Genomic DNA, 19,298 nt, shown 5'->3' with positions numbered 1-19,298 from the left:
GTGATCGTAAAATCCGTTCCTGTTTGCCTCAAGTTGACATGAGACACTGAGACCATAGCCCTGCCATCCTGCCTTACAGGATTGCTCTGGTGACAGTGTACAAGGACCGTTGACGATTCCCACGTGCTATAAAACCACGGGGAGCGGGAGTCTGCTTGAGTGTGGCCCACATGCTGTTAGCAATTGCCCAGGAGCCAGTTACTGGCGCTGGCTTTCACTACTCTCTTGTCCTTTTCCTATGGTGAATCATGCTAGTTTCTAGAATCCTGGAATACGTGTCAGCAATGAATTTTCTTATTTTTTTCTCCCTTCCCCCACCCCCCACCCTCTGCCCCAATATGGATGACTGCTGACAATGGACAAAGGTCAAAGAATGTTGGTTTTACATGATGGTGATCACGTCTCACTCTGTTCCTTTTTGTTTTAAGATAGTAAAGAATATGGTCATACTTTTCGCAATGACCTAAAAGAAGAGATTCTGATGCTCATGGCAAGGGATCAGCACCCACCAGAGGTAGGCTTGTTTTGCTCTCTTTGTTAGATATACACTAGCCAGCATATCCTCTAATACTGAGCACTTAGGGAGGGTAATTCCCATGGTTTCATCTACTGTGCAGAATTCTGCCACCTAAACCCAGATTTAAATCTACACATCTGACTTCCCTGGCAGTCCAGTGGTTAAGACTCCATACTTCCATAAGAGGGTGCCCAAGTTAAGATACTGGATGTGTGTGGTGTGGCTGAAAAGATAAAAAAGACACATCTCAACATACCCAACCAATTAGAATACCCTCCCTTCCTTTTTCTTTCCTTTTTTGTCTCTAAAGAGAAAACCCATGGTTGGATTTGAAATACATGGCTAAAAAAATTATCACATCAACGTCGGGTGCTTTGCCTTTTTTTGTTGTTGTTAATATGTATGTGCTGTACATGCGATGTGTTCAGATGGTAAGATGCAATGCTCAAAAATTTTAATGGTCCTGTGGAGTCTTCTGTTCTTAAATTGTCATAAAACTAGCGAGGCAGTTCTGCTGACTCTTGGGGCCTCTCAGCTGCAGGCGGCGTTTGCTGACTGTGCTGCAGACATCAAATCGACTTACGAAAGCCAAGATGCTAGACAGACTGCTTCAGAGTGGCCAGCCAGGTCTCTGAACTACATAGCCATCCTCTTCTTAAGGGCTGGGAGAACCCAGGAAGCCTGGTGAGTACACACAACACCACACGTGTCACTGAAAGCATCTCTAATGTGGCTGTGTGATGTGTGGTCTCTCAGGAGACAAACGGGTTTCTGCACAGTGAGGTGTTTTCTGGTTTCGGTTTTGTTTTTTTTAATTTTGGTTATGCTGGGTCTTCGTTGCTGCACCCACTTCTCTCTAGGTGCAGGAAGTGGGGCTCCTCGCTAGTCGTGGTGCACAGGCTTCTCGTTGCGCAGTGTGGGCTCACGGGCTTCCGTAGTTGTGGCTTCTGGGCTCTCGCGCACAAGTTCAGTAGTGGTGATGCACGGACTTGGTTGCTCCATGGCATGTGGAATCTTCCCACACCAGGGATCGAACCCATGTCTCCTGCATTGGCAGGCAGATTCTTTACCACTGAGCCACCAGGGAAGCCCTATAATGAGTTTTCTAGGGGAACGTCCAAATTACTAACTAAAAAGCAAACTTGGGGAAGAAGAATCAATATGCATGTGTAAGAAAGGATGTGGTTCAGTGGGCTCAGTCTCTTTATCTTCATTTTCTGTATCTCTAGTCACCTAAATCAAACACAATGACGAGAGAATCTTAATTTTGAAAGTGTTTTGAGCATTGGTATCTCATTTATGGATGGTTTCCCCACACCCACAGCCCCGGCTTAAAATGTGGGCTATATACTGGAACTTGAGGAAAGTGGCATTTACCAGTATCGACTAAACCTAGCCTTGACTAGAACCCATCATTGGTTTGTGCCACTGTATTCTATTTCTGTGTGTTCTTGTTGGCAGTTCATTCTCATACTCATTTCTAGTGTTTAATTGTGAATGGAGACTTACGCATATTCATTTTTCCAAAAGCAGAGAAGTCAACAAAGGAGTACTTGGTTGGGGTGGTTATAGTTGTATGGTTCCGCTTTATGTTATTTTGGATGTAAATGTTAGTTGTTAGGGCCAGTGAGGGGGTAGTTGTGGATGGTTGTTCCCAAAAGAGGACCTTATGTTGAACATATGACTGTCAGTCCAAGGTGTGGGTGTTCGCTCTCTCTAGGAAAAGCCGGTGTAGGCTTTGCTGCTCAACTGGTCTTGACTGGTGGTGAATCACACAACTTGCACAGCTGCTGACCTGTGATGTCTGGAGTCGTTGACTCGGGCAGGTTGACACACATTGTGAATCAGGCTGTGATGATTGGCGCAGGGGTACGGACCTCAGCTGATGATGGGAGCTGAATGTATGTGCTTCTCCTTCATCCTGCATGTGGCAGGATGCTGGTGAGCACTTACATGAGACTCGTGCCTTAATCTGAGCCTGCTCTTCATAATGTCAGCCTAAGACACACTGGATCACGAAAGAGAGAAGAGATTGTACAGCATTTGCCTCCCTCCCTTCCCTCTGCCCACGTGATACATTCCCTTCCTGGGAGAACTGAAGTGATCCTCTAGAGGAGGGTGAACCCCAGCAATTCTCAATGCTCATAACAAAACACATTTGCCTGTGCAGCATGTAATGTTCACACGTGAAGTTGGAGAAGAGGGTTGAGGCACCTGGAGTGATTCTTACGTAGAGATGAGGCTGGGAGCTGGTAGGGCTTCCAGATGTTTGTCTTCGGGAGCTTCCACTGTAGGTGGAAGGACACTTAGTGTCTGTGTCCGGAAGAATAGCTCTGGTCACTCGATTGCCATCTGTTCTGTTACTGTTCCTAATCTCTTTCCTATCTCATCTTGACCAGGAAAATGCTGGGGCTTTTCAGGAAACATAATAAGATCCCCAGGTAAGTTCAAGTTAACAGGCCTTTGTGCATACATCCTAGGTTAGCCATGTAGGTTTCACTCTTACGGGGTGGGGGGTGGTGTGGAATTTCTCACGTACCTTAGTGGTGGCAATTGGGCACTTTTCTGTTAGGCAAGCAAATGGACAGTCACTCCCACCACCTAAGGCATCCTGAGGCAAGTGCAGTTTTCTTACTCTGTGCTTAGTGGTCACAACATGTTGTTAATATACTGTGGATAGATCCACATGAAAGCATGCTGAATCATGTTGAAGATGGTAAATTTGATGATGAAGATGTTGAGGATGAAGGCACGTTGAATTAACAGTATTCATTATCTCATTAGCCCTTTAAAGTTAAACTTCATGTAACTGTCTCCAAAGGTACCGATCTTTGTAAGATACTAGATTTTGTATGTAAATCTGTGAGGGGCGTAGCTAGCAGATGTTGACATTTTGCCTTTTACAGGAATGAGTTGCTGAATGAGTTTATGGATAGTGCCAAAGCATCCAGCAGCCCGGCCCAGGCCATTGATGTTATTAAGCTGGCGAATTCCTTCAGCCTGCCTATTTGTGAGGGCCTCACCCAGAGGTTAATTGCCGACTTCACCCTCAGCCAAGAACAGAAGTAAGTGGGCTCTTGGGCTCTGTGTCATCACCATGAAGAAAAGTTAAGAGATGAAGCAGCCCATCTATCTGCCCATTCACATGTCTGTAGCTTTCCAGCCCTGAATTCCCTTTCTTTACAGAAAGTCAGAATGTGTTGGTTTAATGCTGTTTTTTGTCATACGAGTCAGGGAGGCCTATACATTGACTTACTGGATCTTGTCCTCTGTTGCTCTAGTGCAGCTGTAGAGACCCCCAGCCCCCAGGCCTGAGTTTCAGTGTGACCCTTCTATTTATTTTTCTTACAGGGAAGCCCTGGGAGACCTAACCGCACTGACCAGTGACAGTGATAGTGAAAGTGATAGCGATACCAGCAAAGACAAATAAAATAAAAAGTGTGTGAATCAGGAGCAGCTGTGACCAAGCCCAGCTGTGATTACACTGGATACCTGAGATGTTAATATCTGTAATATGAAGAAAACTGTACAGATTTGGTGAACCTTGAAATACAGTTGATATACACTGGCTTGTTTAGGTTAAATTCCCAGGCTAGCCACCTGTGTGAGGGTTACCATGTGGACAGAAGCAGCGCCGCTGTCCTCACTTCTGTGGCCACACTGTGGGGTGTGCAGCTCGTTTGAGCACACCTGCGGCAGGCGTCTTCTGCGCTGACGTCAGCGCCATTTGCCCTCCCCTGCTGTGGACTGTACCTTGTGTTGGCTGATGCTATGACAGTGGCACTTCCTCCAATTCACAGAGAGAGTCTAAAGGAAGATTTTGTGCAGTTTCATCACATTGATACTGGGTCAATAGTATCCCAAGTTCAGGGATGTTTGTATGTGGAACATGGTGCATCTGAGAACTGAACAATCACAGGACTTTAGGCTGCACAGCTGGGAAGATGAAAGCTGTAAATAAATAGTTACTAAGGTATGTTTGTGTGCGTCTGCCTTCTTTCTGCACACCCCAGTCTCCCAGTAGGCTTGGGGCTGACACAGGTGTGTCCTTTCTCCCTTTCTCTGAGCGTGCTGGCACCTTCTTCAGGTGTACTGTGCTTCCAGTGATCTGAATGAAGGCTTGTGAAAAGAGGACTCAAGTGTTTCCTTGACATGACTGCCTGTTGCTGGTCATCAAATCATCATGTAAGTGTATCTGGTCATGATGTAAAGCTGTTTTACTGCTGGTAACAGGACCTGCTATGAGACAGCAGTCATTAGTGTGGATGGGTAGGCAAGGTTTATCATTTAGAATCATTTAGATCTTAGTGGAAGAGTGGCAGTATACCAGAGAAATGGGCTTATTTCTTTGAGATAAGGCAGTGTGTTAGGGCATGGGATGCTGAAATGAAAGGTATGCAAAGGAGGGTGGGAGGTGCTGAAGGAGTCTCCAGCCTGGCCCAGGAAGGAGACTAACCTGTAAAAGAATGCTGTCTAGCTGACCTGCACAACCATGGGCTTTATAAAAGATTTTAGAAAGGTGAAACCCAAAAACAGTTCTATAGAGCTCAGGAAGACTTGAGGGACTTCCCTGGTGGTAGAATGAATAAGAATCCATCCACCTGCCAATGCAGAGGACATGGGTTTGATCCCTGGTCCAGAAGATTCCACATGCAGCTGAGCAACTAAGTCTGTGCACCACATACTGAGCCTGTGAGCTGGTGCTAGAGGGTGGCCGCTGCTATCTACAACTAGAGAAAACCCTCCAGCAGCAACGAAGAACTAGCACACCCCAAAATTAACCCCAGTTCAGTTCAGTCGCTCAGTCGTGTCCGACTCTGCGACCCCATGAATTGCAGCATGCCAGGCCTCCCTATCCATCACCAACTCCCAGAGTTCACTCAGACTCAGCGTCCATCGAGTCAGTGATGCCATTCAGCCATCATCCTCTGTCCCCTTCTCCTGCCCCCAATCCCTCCCAGCATCAAAGTCTTTTCCAATGAGTCAACTCTTCGCATGCCAACATCTGCTGGATCATGGAAAAAGGCAAAGAGAGTTCCAGAAAAACATTTATTTCTGCTTTATTGACTATGCCAAAGCCTTTGACTGTGTGGATCACAATCAACTATGGAAAGTTCTGAAAGAGATGGGAATACCAGACCACCTAACCTGCCTCTTGAGAAATCTGTATGCAGGTCAGGAAGCAATAGTTAGAACTGGACATGGAACAACAGTCTGTTTCCAAATAGAAAAAGGAGTGCGTCAAGGCTGTATATTGTCACCCTGCTTATTTAACTTATATGCAGAGTACATCATGAGAAACGCTGGACTGGAAGAAACACAAGCTGGAATCAAGATTGCTGGGAGAATTATCAATAACCTCAGATATGCAGATGATACCACCCTTACGGTAGAAAGTGAAGAGGAACTAAAAAAATTAACCCCAACCCAGCCAGGCCTAAACAGTCTACTGGATTCCCAAATCAAAGGACATTAGATGCCATGCAGACGTGAATATAATAATCATTAGCTGGTATCAGTTCAGTTGCTCAGTTGTGTTCACCTCTGCGGCATGCCATGGACTGCAGCACACCAGGTTTCCCTGTCCATTACCAACTCCCAGAGTTTACCCAAACTCATGTCCCCTGAGTTGGTGATGCCATCCAACCACCTCATCCTCTGTTGTCCCCTTCTCCCACCTTCAATCTTTCCCAGCATCGGCATCTTTTTAGATGAATCAGCTCTTCGCATCAGGTGGCCAAAGTATTGGAGTTTCAGCTTCAACATCAGTCCTTCCAATGAATACCCAGGACTGATTTCCTTTAGGATGGACTGGTTGGGTCTCCTTGCAGTCCAAGGGACTCTCAGGAGTCTTCTCCCAACACCACAGTTCAAAAGCATCAATTCTTCAGTGCTCAGCCTTTATAGTCCAACTCTCACATCCATACATGACCACTAGAAAAACCATAGCCTTGACTAGACGGACCTTTGTTGGCAAAGTAATGTCTCTGCTTTTTAATAGGCTGTCTAGGTTGGTCATAACTTTCCTGCCAAGGAGTAAGCATCTTTTAATTTCACGGCTGCAGTCACCATCTGCAGTGACTTTGGAGCCCCTAAAAATAAAGTCTGTTTTATTTGCCATGAAGTGATGGGGCCGGATGCCACGATCTTAGTTTTCTGAACGTTGAGCTTTAAGCCAACATTTTCACTCTTCTCTTTCATAAAAAGGCTCTTTAGTTCTTCACTTTCTGCCGTAAGGGTGGGGTCATCTGCATATCTGAGGTTATTGATATTTCTCTCGGCAATCTTGATCCCAGCTTGTGCGTTTGATCCCAGCCCAGCGTTTGTCATGATGTATTCCGCATATAAGTTTAATAAATGAAGCAAAAGTAGATGTTCTGGAACTCTCTTGCTTTTTCAATGATCCAGCTGATGTTGGCAGTTTGATATCTGATTCATCTGCCTTTTCTAAATCCAGCTTGAAAATCTGGTCACAGTTCACATACTGTTGAAGCCTGGCTTGGGGAATTTTGAGCATTACTAGTGTGCGAGATGAGTGCAACTGTGCGGTGGTTTGAGCCTTCTTTGGCATTGCCTTTGGGATTGGAATGAAAACTGACTTCTTCCAGTCCTGTGGCCACTGCTGAGTTTTCCAGATTTGCTGGCATACTGAGTGTAGCACTTTCACAGCATCATCTCTTAGGATTTGAAACAGCTCAATTGGAATTCCATCACCTCCACTAGCTTTTTTCATAGTGATGCTTCCTAAGGCCCAATTGACTTCACATTCCAGGATGTCTGGCTCTAGGTGAGTGATCACACTATCATGGTTATCTGGGTCCTGAAGATCTTTTGTAGTTCTTCTGTGTATTCTTGCTACCTCTTCTTAATATCTTCTGTTTCTGTTAGGTCCATACCATTTCTGTCCTTTATTGTGCTCATCTTTGCATGAAATGTTCCCTTGGTATCGGATTTTCTTGAAGAGATCTCTAGCCTTTCCCATTCTGTTGTTTTCCTCTACTTCTTTGCACTGATCACTGAGGAAGGCTTTCTTATCTCTCCTTGCTCTTCTTTGGAACTCTGTATTCAGATGCTTATATCTTTCCTTTTCTCCTTTGCCTTTTGCTTCTTTTCTCAGCTATTTGAAAGGCCTCATCAGACCACCATTTTGCCTTTTTGCTTTTCTTTTTCTTGGGGATGGTCTTGATCCCTGTTGTCCTGTACAATGTCACGAACCTCTGTCTATAGCTCTTCAGGCACTCTATCAGATCTAATCCCTTGAATCTATTTGTCACTTCCACTGTATAATCATAAGGGATTTGATTTAGGTCAAACCTGAATGGTCTCATGGTTTTCCCTACTTTCTTCAATTTAAGTCTGAATTTGGCAATAAGGAGGAATTCGTCATCTGAGCCAGTCAGCTCCTGGTCTTATTTTTTGCTGACTGTATAAAGCTGCTCCATCTTTGGCTGCAAAGAATATAATCAATCTGATTTCAATGTTGACCATCCAGTGATGTCCATGTGTACAGTCTTCTCTTGTGTTGTTGGAAGAGGGTGTTTGCTATGACCAGTGCATTCTCTTGGCAAAACTCTAAACCTTTGACCTGCTTCATTTTGTACCCCAAGGCCAAATTTGCCTGTTACTCCAGGTATTTCTTGACTTCCTACTTTTGCATTCCAGTCCCCTATAATGAAGAGGACATCTTTTTTGGGTGTTAGTTCTAGAAGGTCTTGTAGGTCTTCACAGAACTATTCAACTTCAACTTCTTCAGCATTACTGGTCGGGGCACAGACTTTAATTACTGTGTGTGATATTGAATGGTTTTCCTTGGAAACTAACAGAGAACATTCTGTTGTTTTCGAGATTGTATCCAAGTACTGAATTTTGGACTCTTGTTGACTATGAGGGCTACTCCATTTCTTCCTGCCCACAGTAATAGATATAATGGTCATCTGAGTTAAATTCACCCATTCCAGTCCATTTTAGTTCACTGATTCTTAAAATGTTGTTCACTCTTGCTATCTCCTGTTTAACCACTTCCAATTTGCCTTGATTCATGGACCTAACGTTCCAGGTTCCTATGCAATATTGCTCTTTATAGCATCGGACTTCACTTCCATCACCCGTCACATCCACAACTGGGTGTTGTTTTTGCTTTGGCTCTGTCTTCATTGTTTCTGAAGTTATTTCTCCATTCTTCTCCAGTAGCATATTGGGCCCCTACCAACCTGGGGAGTGTCGTACCTTTTTGCCTTTTCATACTGCTCATGTAACAATCATCCGCTGGTATACTCCTGCAGAAATATATAATCAATTATCTCCTTTTTTCATGATTTCCAGGTATGTTGCTCAGATTAAAATGCCTCTTCAATAATCTGTTTATGAACACATGCCTCCACAAAATTATGATTTTGGAAAAAAATGTTGACAGTGATTTCATGAAATGAAAAATAAAAGATAAAACATTTGTTAATGCTTACCCACTAGGAAATTGTTCTAGTCTTCAGAGAAGCAAGGTAAGCAAGTTCTCTGGGTCTGACAGCAATCCAGTTCAAATCCCTTTAAGATTCCAGGCTCATCACCCCACTTCATTGGAGAGATTCACAGTCCACACACCAAATAGGAACAAGGGCAGCTACCGGGGTGTCAGAACTCAGAGCCAGGAACTCTTCTGAGGGCTGTGGCATTAATTTGTGGGTAGAGAAGAGACCAACATTTCTCTCTGCCACAGACCAGAAGAGAGTGCATCACAAGTAGAAAAGAGGGACTTCCCTGGTGGTCCAGTGGCTAAGATGCCACGTTCCCAATGCACGGAGCCCGGGTTCAATCCTGGGTCAGGGAATAAGATCCCACGTGCCCCAACTAAGAGTTTGCATGACACAACTAAAGATCCCACGTGTCACAACCAAGACCTGCAGCCAAATAAACGATGCTAACAATAAAGAAGGAGTGGCTCCAGAAACTGTTTCAGGTACACACGCACATCAGGGTGTGTGTGAATGTACTGTGCCCCAGTGGGAAACACAGTTTTTCCCTGTGGTAGCAATCAAAGTTTGGGATACACGCTATTTCTAGTGCCTTCGAATCACTGGAATGATATATTTCCAATTATAAATATAGTGCCATTTTGGCTTATCTATATAACCCAATTCACAGCCTAGAAACTGAGCACCCAGGTGTTCCTACTTCTGTTGCTGCTGCTGAAGGAAATTTTCTATATACACAACAAACCAGAAATGGTACTTTTTGAAATGGGATAAGCTACTCAGTTTTCATCTTTTTATTTTATTCAGTTTGCTCCAAGGGCAAAATCAATAGTAACAGTGATCACAAACATTATTTGACTGGCTCACCAGCCTGATCAGTAAAACCTGAAGAACAGAAAATGTTACACAAGTTGCAAATAAAATACTCCTGGAGTCGACTGACATGATAGCAGGTGGAAATAATGTAAATGCAACAGGTGTTAACATTTACAACAGTACTCGTAACTTTCTCACTTCTAGACAATTCTAAGACCCTGTTGCAAACCCTTCAGGTGTTACTGCTGATTTCCTCTGATATAGACATGACTTTACGGGACTCCTCCTAGGCCTTCCTGCTGTTGCACTTGAGTGGTCCCTATCCCCACAGCACTGGCATATGCTGTCAGGATCTCCACTATCTGCCTGGTTTCCAGGGTTACACGGGCTTCCTTCAGCCAGCCCTGGGCTGCTCGTCTGGACTCCCCTTTCAGCTGATTGACGAACTTTGCTGCCAGCTCCAGGTCGCCGTGCTCAAGGCAATAGGAGGCGTATGACAGGAGCGTAAATGTATCTGCATCCTCAGGGCAGAGCTCTGCTGGCGGCTTCAGCTGCTGAGGGGGGAACAGAAGCAGGGACTGTATGTAGGAGAGGAAGTACTGGTATAAGCTATTTCTGGTCTCATCAATCATGGCTACCCTGCGGGCCAGTTTCTGGACGGCATAGAAACGGACTCTAAGGGTCTCTTCACTGTACACCCCACGGGTCAGGGACTCTGGAGGGAGGGCCGCGGTTAGCGCCTGGGCAAATTCACTATCGGAGCAGCTGGCTCGGATGGCCTCAACCGCACTGCCCAGGGGAACCGTGGGCAGGTCTGCAGACGCTGTCTTCATGCGGTACCTCAGGGCCTCCACTGAGAGCCAGAGCTGGTGCACTTTTCGGGCCTCCTCCTCAGCAACTGCATGACCTACAAAAAAAGACAGAGACTGTTTTCCCCACTTGACTACAAGTCCGTTTCATACATGCAGAGAACTGATGCACCTTCAACAAGCTGAGTCCACAAAAGGGGAAGATGGGGCTGGACAGAACCTCTGCCTCACCCATCCCACCACTTGCTTCTGGTGCAGTCTTTCCTAGCTGGCCTCTTCACAAGAGGCCACCAGGCACGACATACTTGGCTGAGGACTTCGTGGTGGTGGTGGTGGGGGGGGTTTGTACACAAATTTTCATCACAACTTTATTTGTAATCACTGGAAACAACCCAATGTCCATCAGTGGCTGAGGACTTGTTTTGACTACAGCCCTGGAGGGAACAGGGCAGATGGATGTACACAGGTGAGTCTCCCTTCCCTCTCCCTGTGACATCTGGGACAATGCATGGTATCTAATTCAGATATGTTTATCTCCAGAAATGTTTGAGAAAGAAACACACCTCTTAATCTAGGCTAAGACTTCTACTAAGGCCATCAGAAACTTCCTGCAAAGGAATGGGAGGCTACTGGATCCTGAAATTTCATGAGTACTCAGTTTGTTCTACTAATCTGAAAAAAAGGCTCCATCACACCCCAAAGAAGCCCGTTTCATTAACCACATCTCCACTGTCAGGACATTTCCCTCTCAGTGCGGCCCACGGAGGCTTCAGTATTAACTACTGTCCATCTGGTGGGTGGAACAGCAAATCACCCCCAGCTAACCCTGTGACAGCAGGGCTGGACGTGGGTCAGCAGAGCCTTGCAGGTAAGCAAGCCACAACACTGACCTTTTCTCCACTTGGTGTGGGACACAACCAAAGTGTGTAGGCTAAACTGCCATGTAAATGGTGACCTCATGCTGGTCACATAATGAGCATAACTGCAAGGTATTTTAGGTTTAAGTTTTAGATTCCTTAAGTTTTAGGCTTCCCTGGTGGCTCAGATGGTAAAGAATTTGTCTGCAATGCAGGAATCCTGAGTTCGATCCCTGGGTCAGGAAGATCCCCTGGAGAAGGGCATGGCAACCCACTCTAGTATTCTTGCCTGGAGAGTCCATGGACAGATGAGCCTGGTAGGCTACAGGCCATGGGGTCACAAAGAACTGGACACGACTCAGTGACCAACACTTTAACTTTTAGATTCCTTTAAGTTTCCTCTCACAGCTCTGTAATCCAAACTTAACCAAATCTGACACTAATTTTCTAAGAAATGAATAAAACTTATTAGAGTGATTTTGGCATCTTCATTCCCTAATGTCAATGCAGGTACACCATTATCCTCATAACGAGAATTTACTCTAAGAAGTAGGGCTGAATGAAGTCAGCTGTAAGAGGTTCCACGTGCTTACTCTGAACGGCCTGCTCGATTCCTCTCAGTCTGGCATAGGCAGTGTTTATATCCAGAGTAAAGTTGTCAACCTGCTCCTGGCTGAGCCGACGAAACTGTAATTCTTGTTCAGCAAGTTTCTCAGACAGGTCCTGAAATTATAAATAGTTGACAAAAAGTGACGCTACCTCCATGCATGTCACTTATTGGGTCACTAAGTCTTCCAACAACTGCTATGTTCAAAAGCAAAAAGGGCCTTTATCTCAAAACAGGTGTCATGAAACTCCTACAGTGTGTGTCAAGTTTCAAAAATTTCTTAACATTTATAGCTCATGTTTAATTTTAATCTTCTACAAATTTACAGGTGGAACCTAATATTAAGAGGAAGAAGACCAGAAGGAAGAAGTCTATTAAAATGAGAAAGTGACAACTTTAGAAAATAAAGTAACTATATAGCCACCCATATTTACATTAAATTCAGTATCTTCTTGAGTTCATTTTTTTCTCAGAAAAATATGCAACAAATAGAATTTAAAGTAATACACCTTTTCCTATCGGCATAAATTTCCATTTTCCAGAAGCTTTCCTTAGTTAGAAAACCTCATTCTCTTCTTGTGAGACAAGATAATAAATTAATGTATTATAAAATGGCCTGAGTAGAGACTAATTATTTTCTGTATTTCCAAACTTCAGCTCTCTGGGATGTTTCCTCAGATGTAAAAATCTGAGAACTACTATGTAATCCACAGAGTTTGTGGAGATAAAGCAGGAAGTGCATGTGCCAAGTGTCATCACCTGGATACCTGAAACCCCTGTACCAACACTCCTTAAAGCTCCGAAGTCTCCAATGACTAGGACATAGATATAAAATACATATCTGATCAGTAACACACAGGGACACCTTAATGTAAAAAGGAGCAGATTTGCAAATATACAAAAGCCCACCACTTCACCCACCCACCTCCCAACCAGGACTTCCCTGGTGGTCCAGGGGTTAACAATCTGCCTTGCAATGCTGGGCACTAGGGTTTGATCCCTGGTCAAGGAACTAAAATCCCACATGCTGAGAAGCAACTAAGTCTGCTCGCCACAACTACTGAGCCTGCGCACCACAACTAGAGTCTGTGAGCCTCACAAGGATCCCACATGCCGCAACTAAGACCCAACGCAGCCAAATCAATGAATATTTAGAAGGCAAAAAAGCTCCCCCCTCCCCTGCACTCCACGATGGTTACCATTAGAAACTTTTCTCTATGCTTCCATACCTCATATGAAAGGACGTGGAGACGTTAGATGAAAGCAGAGACTGTTTATAACATAAATGGGAAAAGAAGGTTGAAGAGGAGACAATGTTTTACAACAGGCCTCACCTGCTCAAACTCATACTTCAGTTCCTGCTCTTGGACCCTAAGGACGTCTCGTAAGTGATCAGTGTGGGCAGCAGCCTGCCGGCGAAGCTGGGTTCTCATTTCATTCTCCATGGCGTCTCTGACTTCCTCTACCTGTGAAGCCAAGCACAGTAATGAGGAGTTCTCAAATCTGCACAAATGCTTACGCAAACAAGGAAGACCAGTAACCACAATGATGGCAGCTTCTTGGTCTGGAACCCCTATGATTGGCTGTGAATGTGAACACACTTTATACTTCGAATGCTAATATGAATCAGAAAGCTAAGTGTGGGAAAGCGACTCATATAAGGTCACACAGCTATGTCACATGGCTATAGCAAAATCAGATTCAAACAGGGGCTTCTTTGACCCCTCCCTCAAACTCGTGTTTCTTCCATATCACCAGGCTGTCTCCTAAACAAACACTGTCATTTCCTGAATCACAAACTCCCCTGGGAATTAAGAAATCCAAGCTCATAGAAAAAACAACTATAAAGATTTGAGATCAAACACAGCTTCACTGCAACCATCTGTGTGCCCTCAGGGAAATTATTCATCATCTGTCTCCATTTTCTCCTCTGTGAATAATAATGCCTACCATGCAGAAGTGTTAAGAAAATTAACAAATATCTGGCAGTTATTGAACACAATCTCTCTCAACAAAGAAAGCTGCTCTGAAACTGCTGATTTTCATATGAATTTAGATTCACACAGGCCAAATCAAGGCAAAACTGAAAAGTCTATCAAGTCTGGCTTAATAATTAGACATGGATCATGCTACAAATTACTTAACACTAATTACCTGGAATTCATAACTTAATTTTTCTCAGAAACAATACAGTTAATGAATGAATCCATTCAGTCAATGGATAAATAGTGCCCTGTCCTGTGCCAAGTACTGCCCACTATAAGCGTGAATGAAATGGCGCTCAAGGTAGACAAACTTCTCGCACTATTGCCAAGGTATACATTTCAAGAGAGGAATGAGTGACATCTCAGACTGTGATACCTGTTTTTAAGAAAATAAATAGGGCAACAGACAAAAAAGTGATACAGAGGCTCTACTTTAGAGAGAAGGGAATAGGAATGGGAGTATTTAGTTGTTGGTCAGTCACTCAGTCGTGTCCAGCTCTTTGCAACCCCACGGACTGCAGCACGCCAGGCCTCCCTGTCCATTACCAACTCCTGGGGTTTGCTCAAACTCATGTCCATTGAGTTGGTGATGCCATCCAATCATCTCATCCTCTACTACCCTCTTCTCCTTCTGCCTTCAAAAAGATGTAGTCAAGGCACCAAAAAAAACATCAAGAAAAAAACTCAGGGAACCTGCAAAATAAAACAAGTAAGGGAGGGAGCCTGGCTCACAGCAAACAGGAATGAAATCAAGGGATTTCCAGGTATAAGTTACGAATTTGGATTTTATATTAAATGCAGTGGGCAGTCAGGAGAATTTTCAGTAGCCCAGTGTCTGATGAGAATATATTTTATAAATAAAGACCACCTGCCTGTGTAAACAAAGAAAGATGGGTATGCAAACAGGGAACCTGCCAAGAAGACAATGTGGACTAAGGTGGTGGTGACTGAGAGAGAGACTACTGGAGAGTTTGGCTCTCAGTGGCCTGAATGCGAAAGTTGATGGAAACAACCAACTGAGCACGATTTCTAGCTTGATCAACTGAGTGCGTGGAGATTTATTCGGAGAGAAGCAAGCTGAGGGGCTGGAAAACAAGTTGCACAGAATCAAGAAATTTGTTTTGAACATGAAATGACTACTGAAAATCCAGCTGGAGTCATCAAGTCAGCCCAAGAAACCAAGGCAGAGGTCAGAGCCTGCAAAATAAATGTCAGTGACATTGGCCACAGGACTAACTAAGAGCACCTGGAGGCAGCAAGATGGATAAAAGGTTTCAGGACAATGCAAATGCACACTGATATTTGAAAGGCTGAGCAACAGAGGCCAAAGAGTGTCAGCAAGGTGGGGGAAGGGCCGGCAGAGTGTGGTATCTGGCAGTCTAAGTAAGAAAGCACTTTTAGGAATAAGTGGTCAGCTATGCAGCTGAGACTATCCGAAGGTAGAATGAGTAGCAAGGTTCCTAATCAGTCAGTAGACACCTCTTTAATACACAATGTGCACAGGCAGAAGACCACAGCTATTTTATCCATGCTTAACCACCAACCACTCAGAAACACTCAGAAAAAAATATTCTCAGAATCCAATAGGGACTCCTGGGCTTCCCAGGTAGCTCAGTGGTAAAGAACTCGCCTGCCAATGCATGAGACATAGGTTCGATCCCTGGATTGGGAAGATCTCCTGGAGAAGAAAACGGCAACCCACTCCAGTATTCTTGCCTGGGAAAGCCCATGGACGGAGGAGCCTGGCAGGCTATAGTCCCTGGGGTCACAAGAGCCAGACACAACTGAGTGACTAAACAACAGAGACTCTTTCAACACTGCTTAAGGGGCTGAAAGGCTCCACTGGGAAAAGACAAGCTAGATAATCCTGGATGCTAGCAGCTCATTACTTTCTGGCACTTCTGCATCTGCTCAACATAAAGGCTTGCTGTTAGACCCGTCCTTCCCTAGAAGTTCTGACAAGAACAAGGGCAGAAGCTCCATTCAAAGGTGCAATGGCCTAATTGACAGCTAGTATTCTGAAGTCAGTGACTGCTGCTATTATTTTCGAGAGGTAGATAATCAAGCTAGATTCCCATAAATATTGGTTAACTTTACTCATTTCTTTACCTTTCTGTCCTGTTCAGCCTGTATCTCACTTCTGTGATGCTCTAATGCTTTTGCTACTGCAGAGTCAAACGCCCGCTTTTCCTCCAGCTTCTGTTTCTCCAAGGCTAAGGCAATGTGCTGCTTCTCTGTGGCTTTCTGTTCGGCCAGTGCTCTGTTCAGCTGGTCAATGCGGCGATGCGCATGAGCAATCAGGGCGTTCAGGTCGTCGGCAGACAGCTTGTCAGCTAAACCAAACCACATGAAAATGTCAATGATGTCACCCAAATCATACATCCAAGTAACTTGCCCCAACTGACTGCAATTTAATTTTCACAGCTAGAAAGAAAAGACAAGAGGAGCTGACATTTCATAAGAGATACAGAGGCTGCAGTGTAATCAGAAATGCACAGCTCATGCCCACCAACTAGATATTTCCAATTCCAAGCAAAACTGTTCAGGGAGGCCTTCAAGTATAGAATCACTTTTCTTTTCCAGTAACCCAAATTAGTACTTCCAATCTAAACCAATTATAAACTGGCTTTATAACTCAATCTAATTTTGCCTCTCAGGACAAGCTTACATACACAATCATTTTCTTTCAAGCATAACAGGAATCCAAATAAAGATTCTTTTCTGCTAAAACTTGACTCAAATTCAAATTCTCTCAGACTTTTCCCTAATCAGAGCTTTGTACTTTTTCTTACACAAGTAATATAATCCAGGACAGTCATCTGCAGCCAGATCTGTCCATAAGAACCATTTTTAGAGCTTTTCAAAATAATCATACTCAAAGATTCTGACTCAGTTTTTTTTTTCTTTCCCAATCTCACACTCCACAAGTGTTCATTCTAGAAAGCGGGCTACTTGAAGTCTGAAGCAACATTTGATAACACAAAGAATTATTGTTGAGGGTGACAATGGTTTGGTGATACAGTAAAAAATACAGAAAGTTTTTACAAGTGAAAGAATATGATATTTGGGATTTGCTTCAACATAAGCTGGGGGAATAAATGAGACAAAACCAGCCAGGTGTCGGTAATTGCCAAAGTTGGGAGACGGGTCCACAGGAGTTCATCACAATTTTCTTACTTTTTAATGTTTGAAATTTTATAAAATAAAAACTTAAAATATATATCTTCACATATATCACACATCTATAGGTTTCCGATCACATGGTAAAAACATTTTTGTTACTGAGAACATATGGATGGCAAAAATATCCAAATTAGATTTATGGCATGCAACATAATTCTACTTTATATTAATTTTGATAGTTTAGTATGAGAATCACAAGCAAAATAAAGACTTGAGCCTTTTTAAGACTTAAAACACAAGTCTTTAAACATAAAATGCATGTAACTACTCACCTAGGTCAGAAATACCTACAAAGGAAAAGAACAACGGTTTGAGAAAAAGAAAGAACATGTATCAGTTATTGATCACTGTATAGAAATATCCAAAAGACAACAAGAAGGAACCAGAAGCCAGTAGTAGAAAAAGCACATTTTAGTACTGAAAAGCGAAATGATGAGTGTATTTCCTAAAAAAGTTTTAAAGGATCATAAAACAATATAAATCAAGGTAAATTCTAACATTTCAGAAAATCAGAGAGTGAATGACACTGAAAGTAGTTTTGGTTTCTGGGGACTCATCTCTTTTCATGAAGCAATCATCTAAATTTTTACACAGGAACTACAATTCTTGTTTATTCGCCCACTTCACATTAGCTCGCAGGCTATTTCAGGAAGTCACAGTCCATTAAGCCAACCACTTAAATCTGGTTCTCAACCAAAGAAAGGGAGCTGACCCAATGCTGCAGGAAGAAGGGCAAAGATGGACAAGGTACACAGCTCTGTCTCAACCTATTATCAGACTAAACTCTGTGTATTTCTCCACTTAATCCTTTCATACAAATCCTGATTTTATTTTCTGCTTTGACGAGAAACCGCTATCTATCTCCCTCTTAAGTGGGTCAACCACAAGAAAAAGAAAACTAACTTCATGTCTGAGTTATTTTTTGATAGCCTTGATTCTACTTCTTGCCATTAAATCGTTCTCGTTGGCCCTGATGCCGTTAAAATCCCTGCACTGGTATTATTACCTGAGCTACTGAGACCAGCCTTGGTTCTGTGATGCAGTTTCAACACGTTCACCCCAGAGAGGCCTGTATCACTAGTTCTTCAAATGCTACATGATGCTCAGTTTCTAAAAGACACTGGCATTTAAGTACTATTTTGATCTTGAGACTCCAGATCCCTGTGATTTCAGTCACACAGCGCTTCATGCAGATGTGACTACTCCCTGCAGTTACAATGTGTAATTGCCACCAAATTCCCTGCAATCTGAGCTATTTGCAAGCTGAAGGCCACACAGCCTGACCTTCCCTTTTCACCTAATGTCCCGGGGTGAGTTCTCAATCACGGTTGTCACAGAGCAGTCACAAGGTATGCTTAAGTAATTCATTATGAATATTTTTAAAGTGCCAAAGGTGTTCAATAATTTTATATATAACAGGCAAATAGAGTCAAGGTTAAAATGTCACTTCACTCACTAAGATTCCACACTGGCTGGAATCTGTGTTCACCATTGCTAAACCGGGTGTGTCACCTGTCACAGGTATGACTGAAACAAAATGCTGAAAACACTATACTGCACACGAGATGAAATATGCATGCCAGACGGGTTTAGACCAGAGAATGGAGCTGACAAGTTTAGATCAGATGATCAGTTGTTAAAAAAAAAAAAAACTGAAAAAGTAAAATACCAACACTTGAGTTGCACTTACTCATCCCCTTCCACCCCGGCAAGACTTCTGGAGTAATACTATCCAGCTCTCGTTTAAAGTCGTCCCGGGCTTGGACCACGAGCTCATGATACTGAGACACGACCTTAGCCTCAGATTGAGCTGCCTGAACCTGAACAAATACAAGGGGTATGTGGTTAAAGTGAACAAAAATACCATAAACACTCCAAAAAATATGTCATATTCATGTATTTATTTACATTTGAATATATAAGTAATACATAGGAAGAAATCTAAAGGTCAGAGAAAGGAATCTAAGTCTTGTCTTTGTTTCCATCTAATTCTGTTCAAATGCCACGGATAAACCCTTTCTCATCTCCTTACGCCATTGGCTCTCTTTCTCTGGAT

The 19,298-nt window shown here is 43.5% G+C and overlaps 2 protein-coding genes and 1 non-coding gene across 10 annotated transcripts in view; 2 read left to right on the top strand and 1 right to left on the bottom strand.

Annotated features, from left to right (window-relative positions):
- Positions 1 to 4,493, top strand: part of PTCD3 (pentatricopeptide repeat domain 3) — a 28,075-nt gene extending 23,582 nt beyond the window's left edge. Inside the window, exons 20-24 of the mRNA XM_040224281.1 lie at positions 429 to 514; positions 1,053 to 1,201; positions 2,917 to 2,958; positions 3,424 to 3,582; positions 3,869 to 4,493. Coding sequence (XP_040080215.1) covers positions 429 to 514; positions 1,053 to 1,201; positions 2,917 to 2,958; positions 3,424 to 3,582; positions 3,869 to 3,947 — 515 coding nt within the window. The 3' untranslated portion in view covers positions 3,948 to 4,493. The remainder of the gene's footprint in view (positions 1 to 428; positions 515 to 1,052; positions 1,202 to 2,916; positions 2,959 to 3,423; positions 3,583 to 3,868) is intronic.
- On the top strand, positions 2,363 to 2,498 carry LOC120852363. The gene has a single exon (XR_005718543.1). It is a non-coding gene; the product is annotated as a small nucleolar RNA SNORD94 (small nucleolar RNA).
- Positions 4,494 to 9,756: 5,263 nt separating the features above from the next.
- Positions 9,757 to 19,298, bottom strand: part of IMMT (inner membrane mitochondrial protein) — a 39,746-nt gene continuing 30,204 nt past the window's right edge. For 4 of the 8 annotated variants that reach the window (XM_040224271.1, XM_040224268.1, XM_040224272.1 and 1 more), the window contains 6 exons: positions 18,933 to 19,062; positions 17,515 to 17,529; positions 16,169 to 16,392; positions 13,409 to 13,540; positions 12,061 to 12,190; positions 9,757 to 10,708 (listed from right to left, as the gene is read on the bottom strand). In XM_040224271.1, the coding sequence (XP_040080205.1) occupies positions 10,074 to 10,708; positions 12,061 to 12,190; positions 13,409 to 13,540; positions 16,169 to 16,392; positions 17,515 to 17,529; positions 18,933 to 19,062 (1,266 nt within the window). In that variant the 3' untranslated portion in view covers positions 9,757 to 10,073. The remainder of the gene's footprint in view (positions 10,709 to 12,060; positions 12,191 to 13,408; positions 13,541 to 16,168; positions 16,393 to 17,514; positions 17,530 to 18,932; positions 19,063 to 19,298) is intronic. The other 4 variants (XM_040224270.1, XM_040224274.1, XM_040224277.1 and 1 more) reach the window with 2 other exon arrangements.

The sequence above is a fragment of the Oryx dammah genome, unplaced genomic scaffold (assembly GCF_014754425.2).
Source record: "Oryx dammah isolate SB20612 unplaced genomic scaffold, SCBI_Odam_1.1 HiC_scaffold_25, whole genome shotgun sequence".
Taxonomy (NCBI): domain Eukaryota; kingdom Metazoa; phylum Chordata; class Mammalia; order Artiodactyla; family Bovidae; genus Oryx; species Oryx dammah.
The sequence above is the reverse complement of the archived record's forward strand: the minus strand, read 5'-3'. Positions and strand labels throughout refer to the sequence as shown.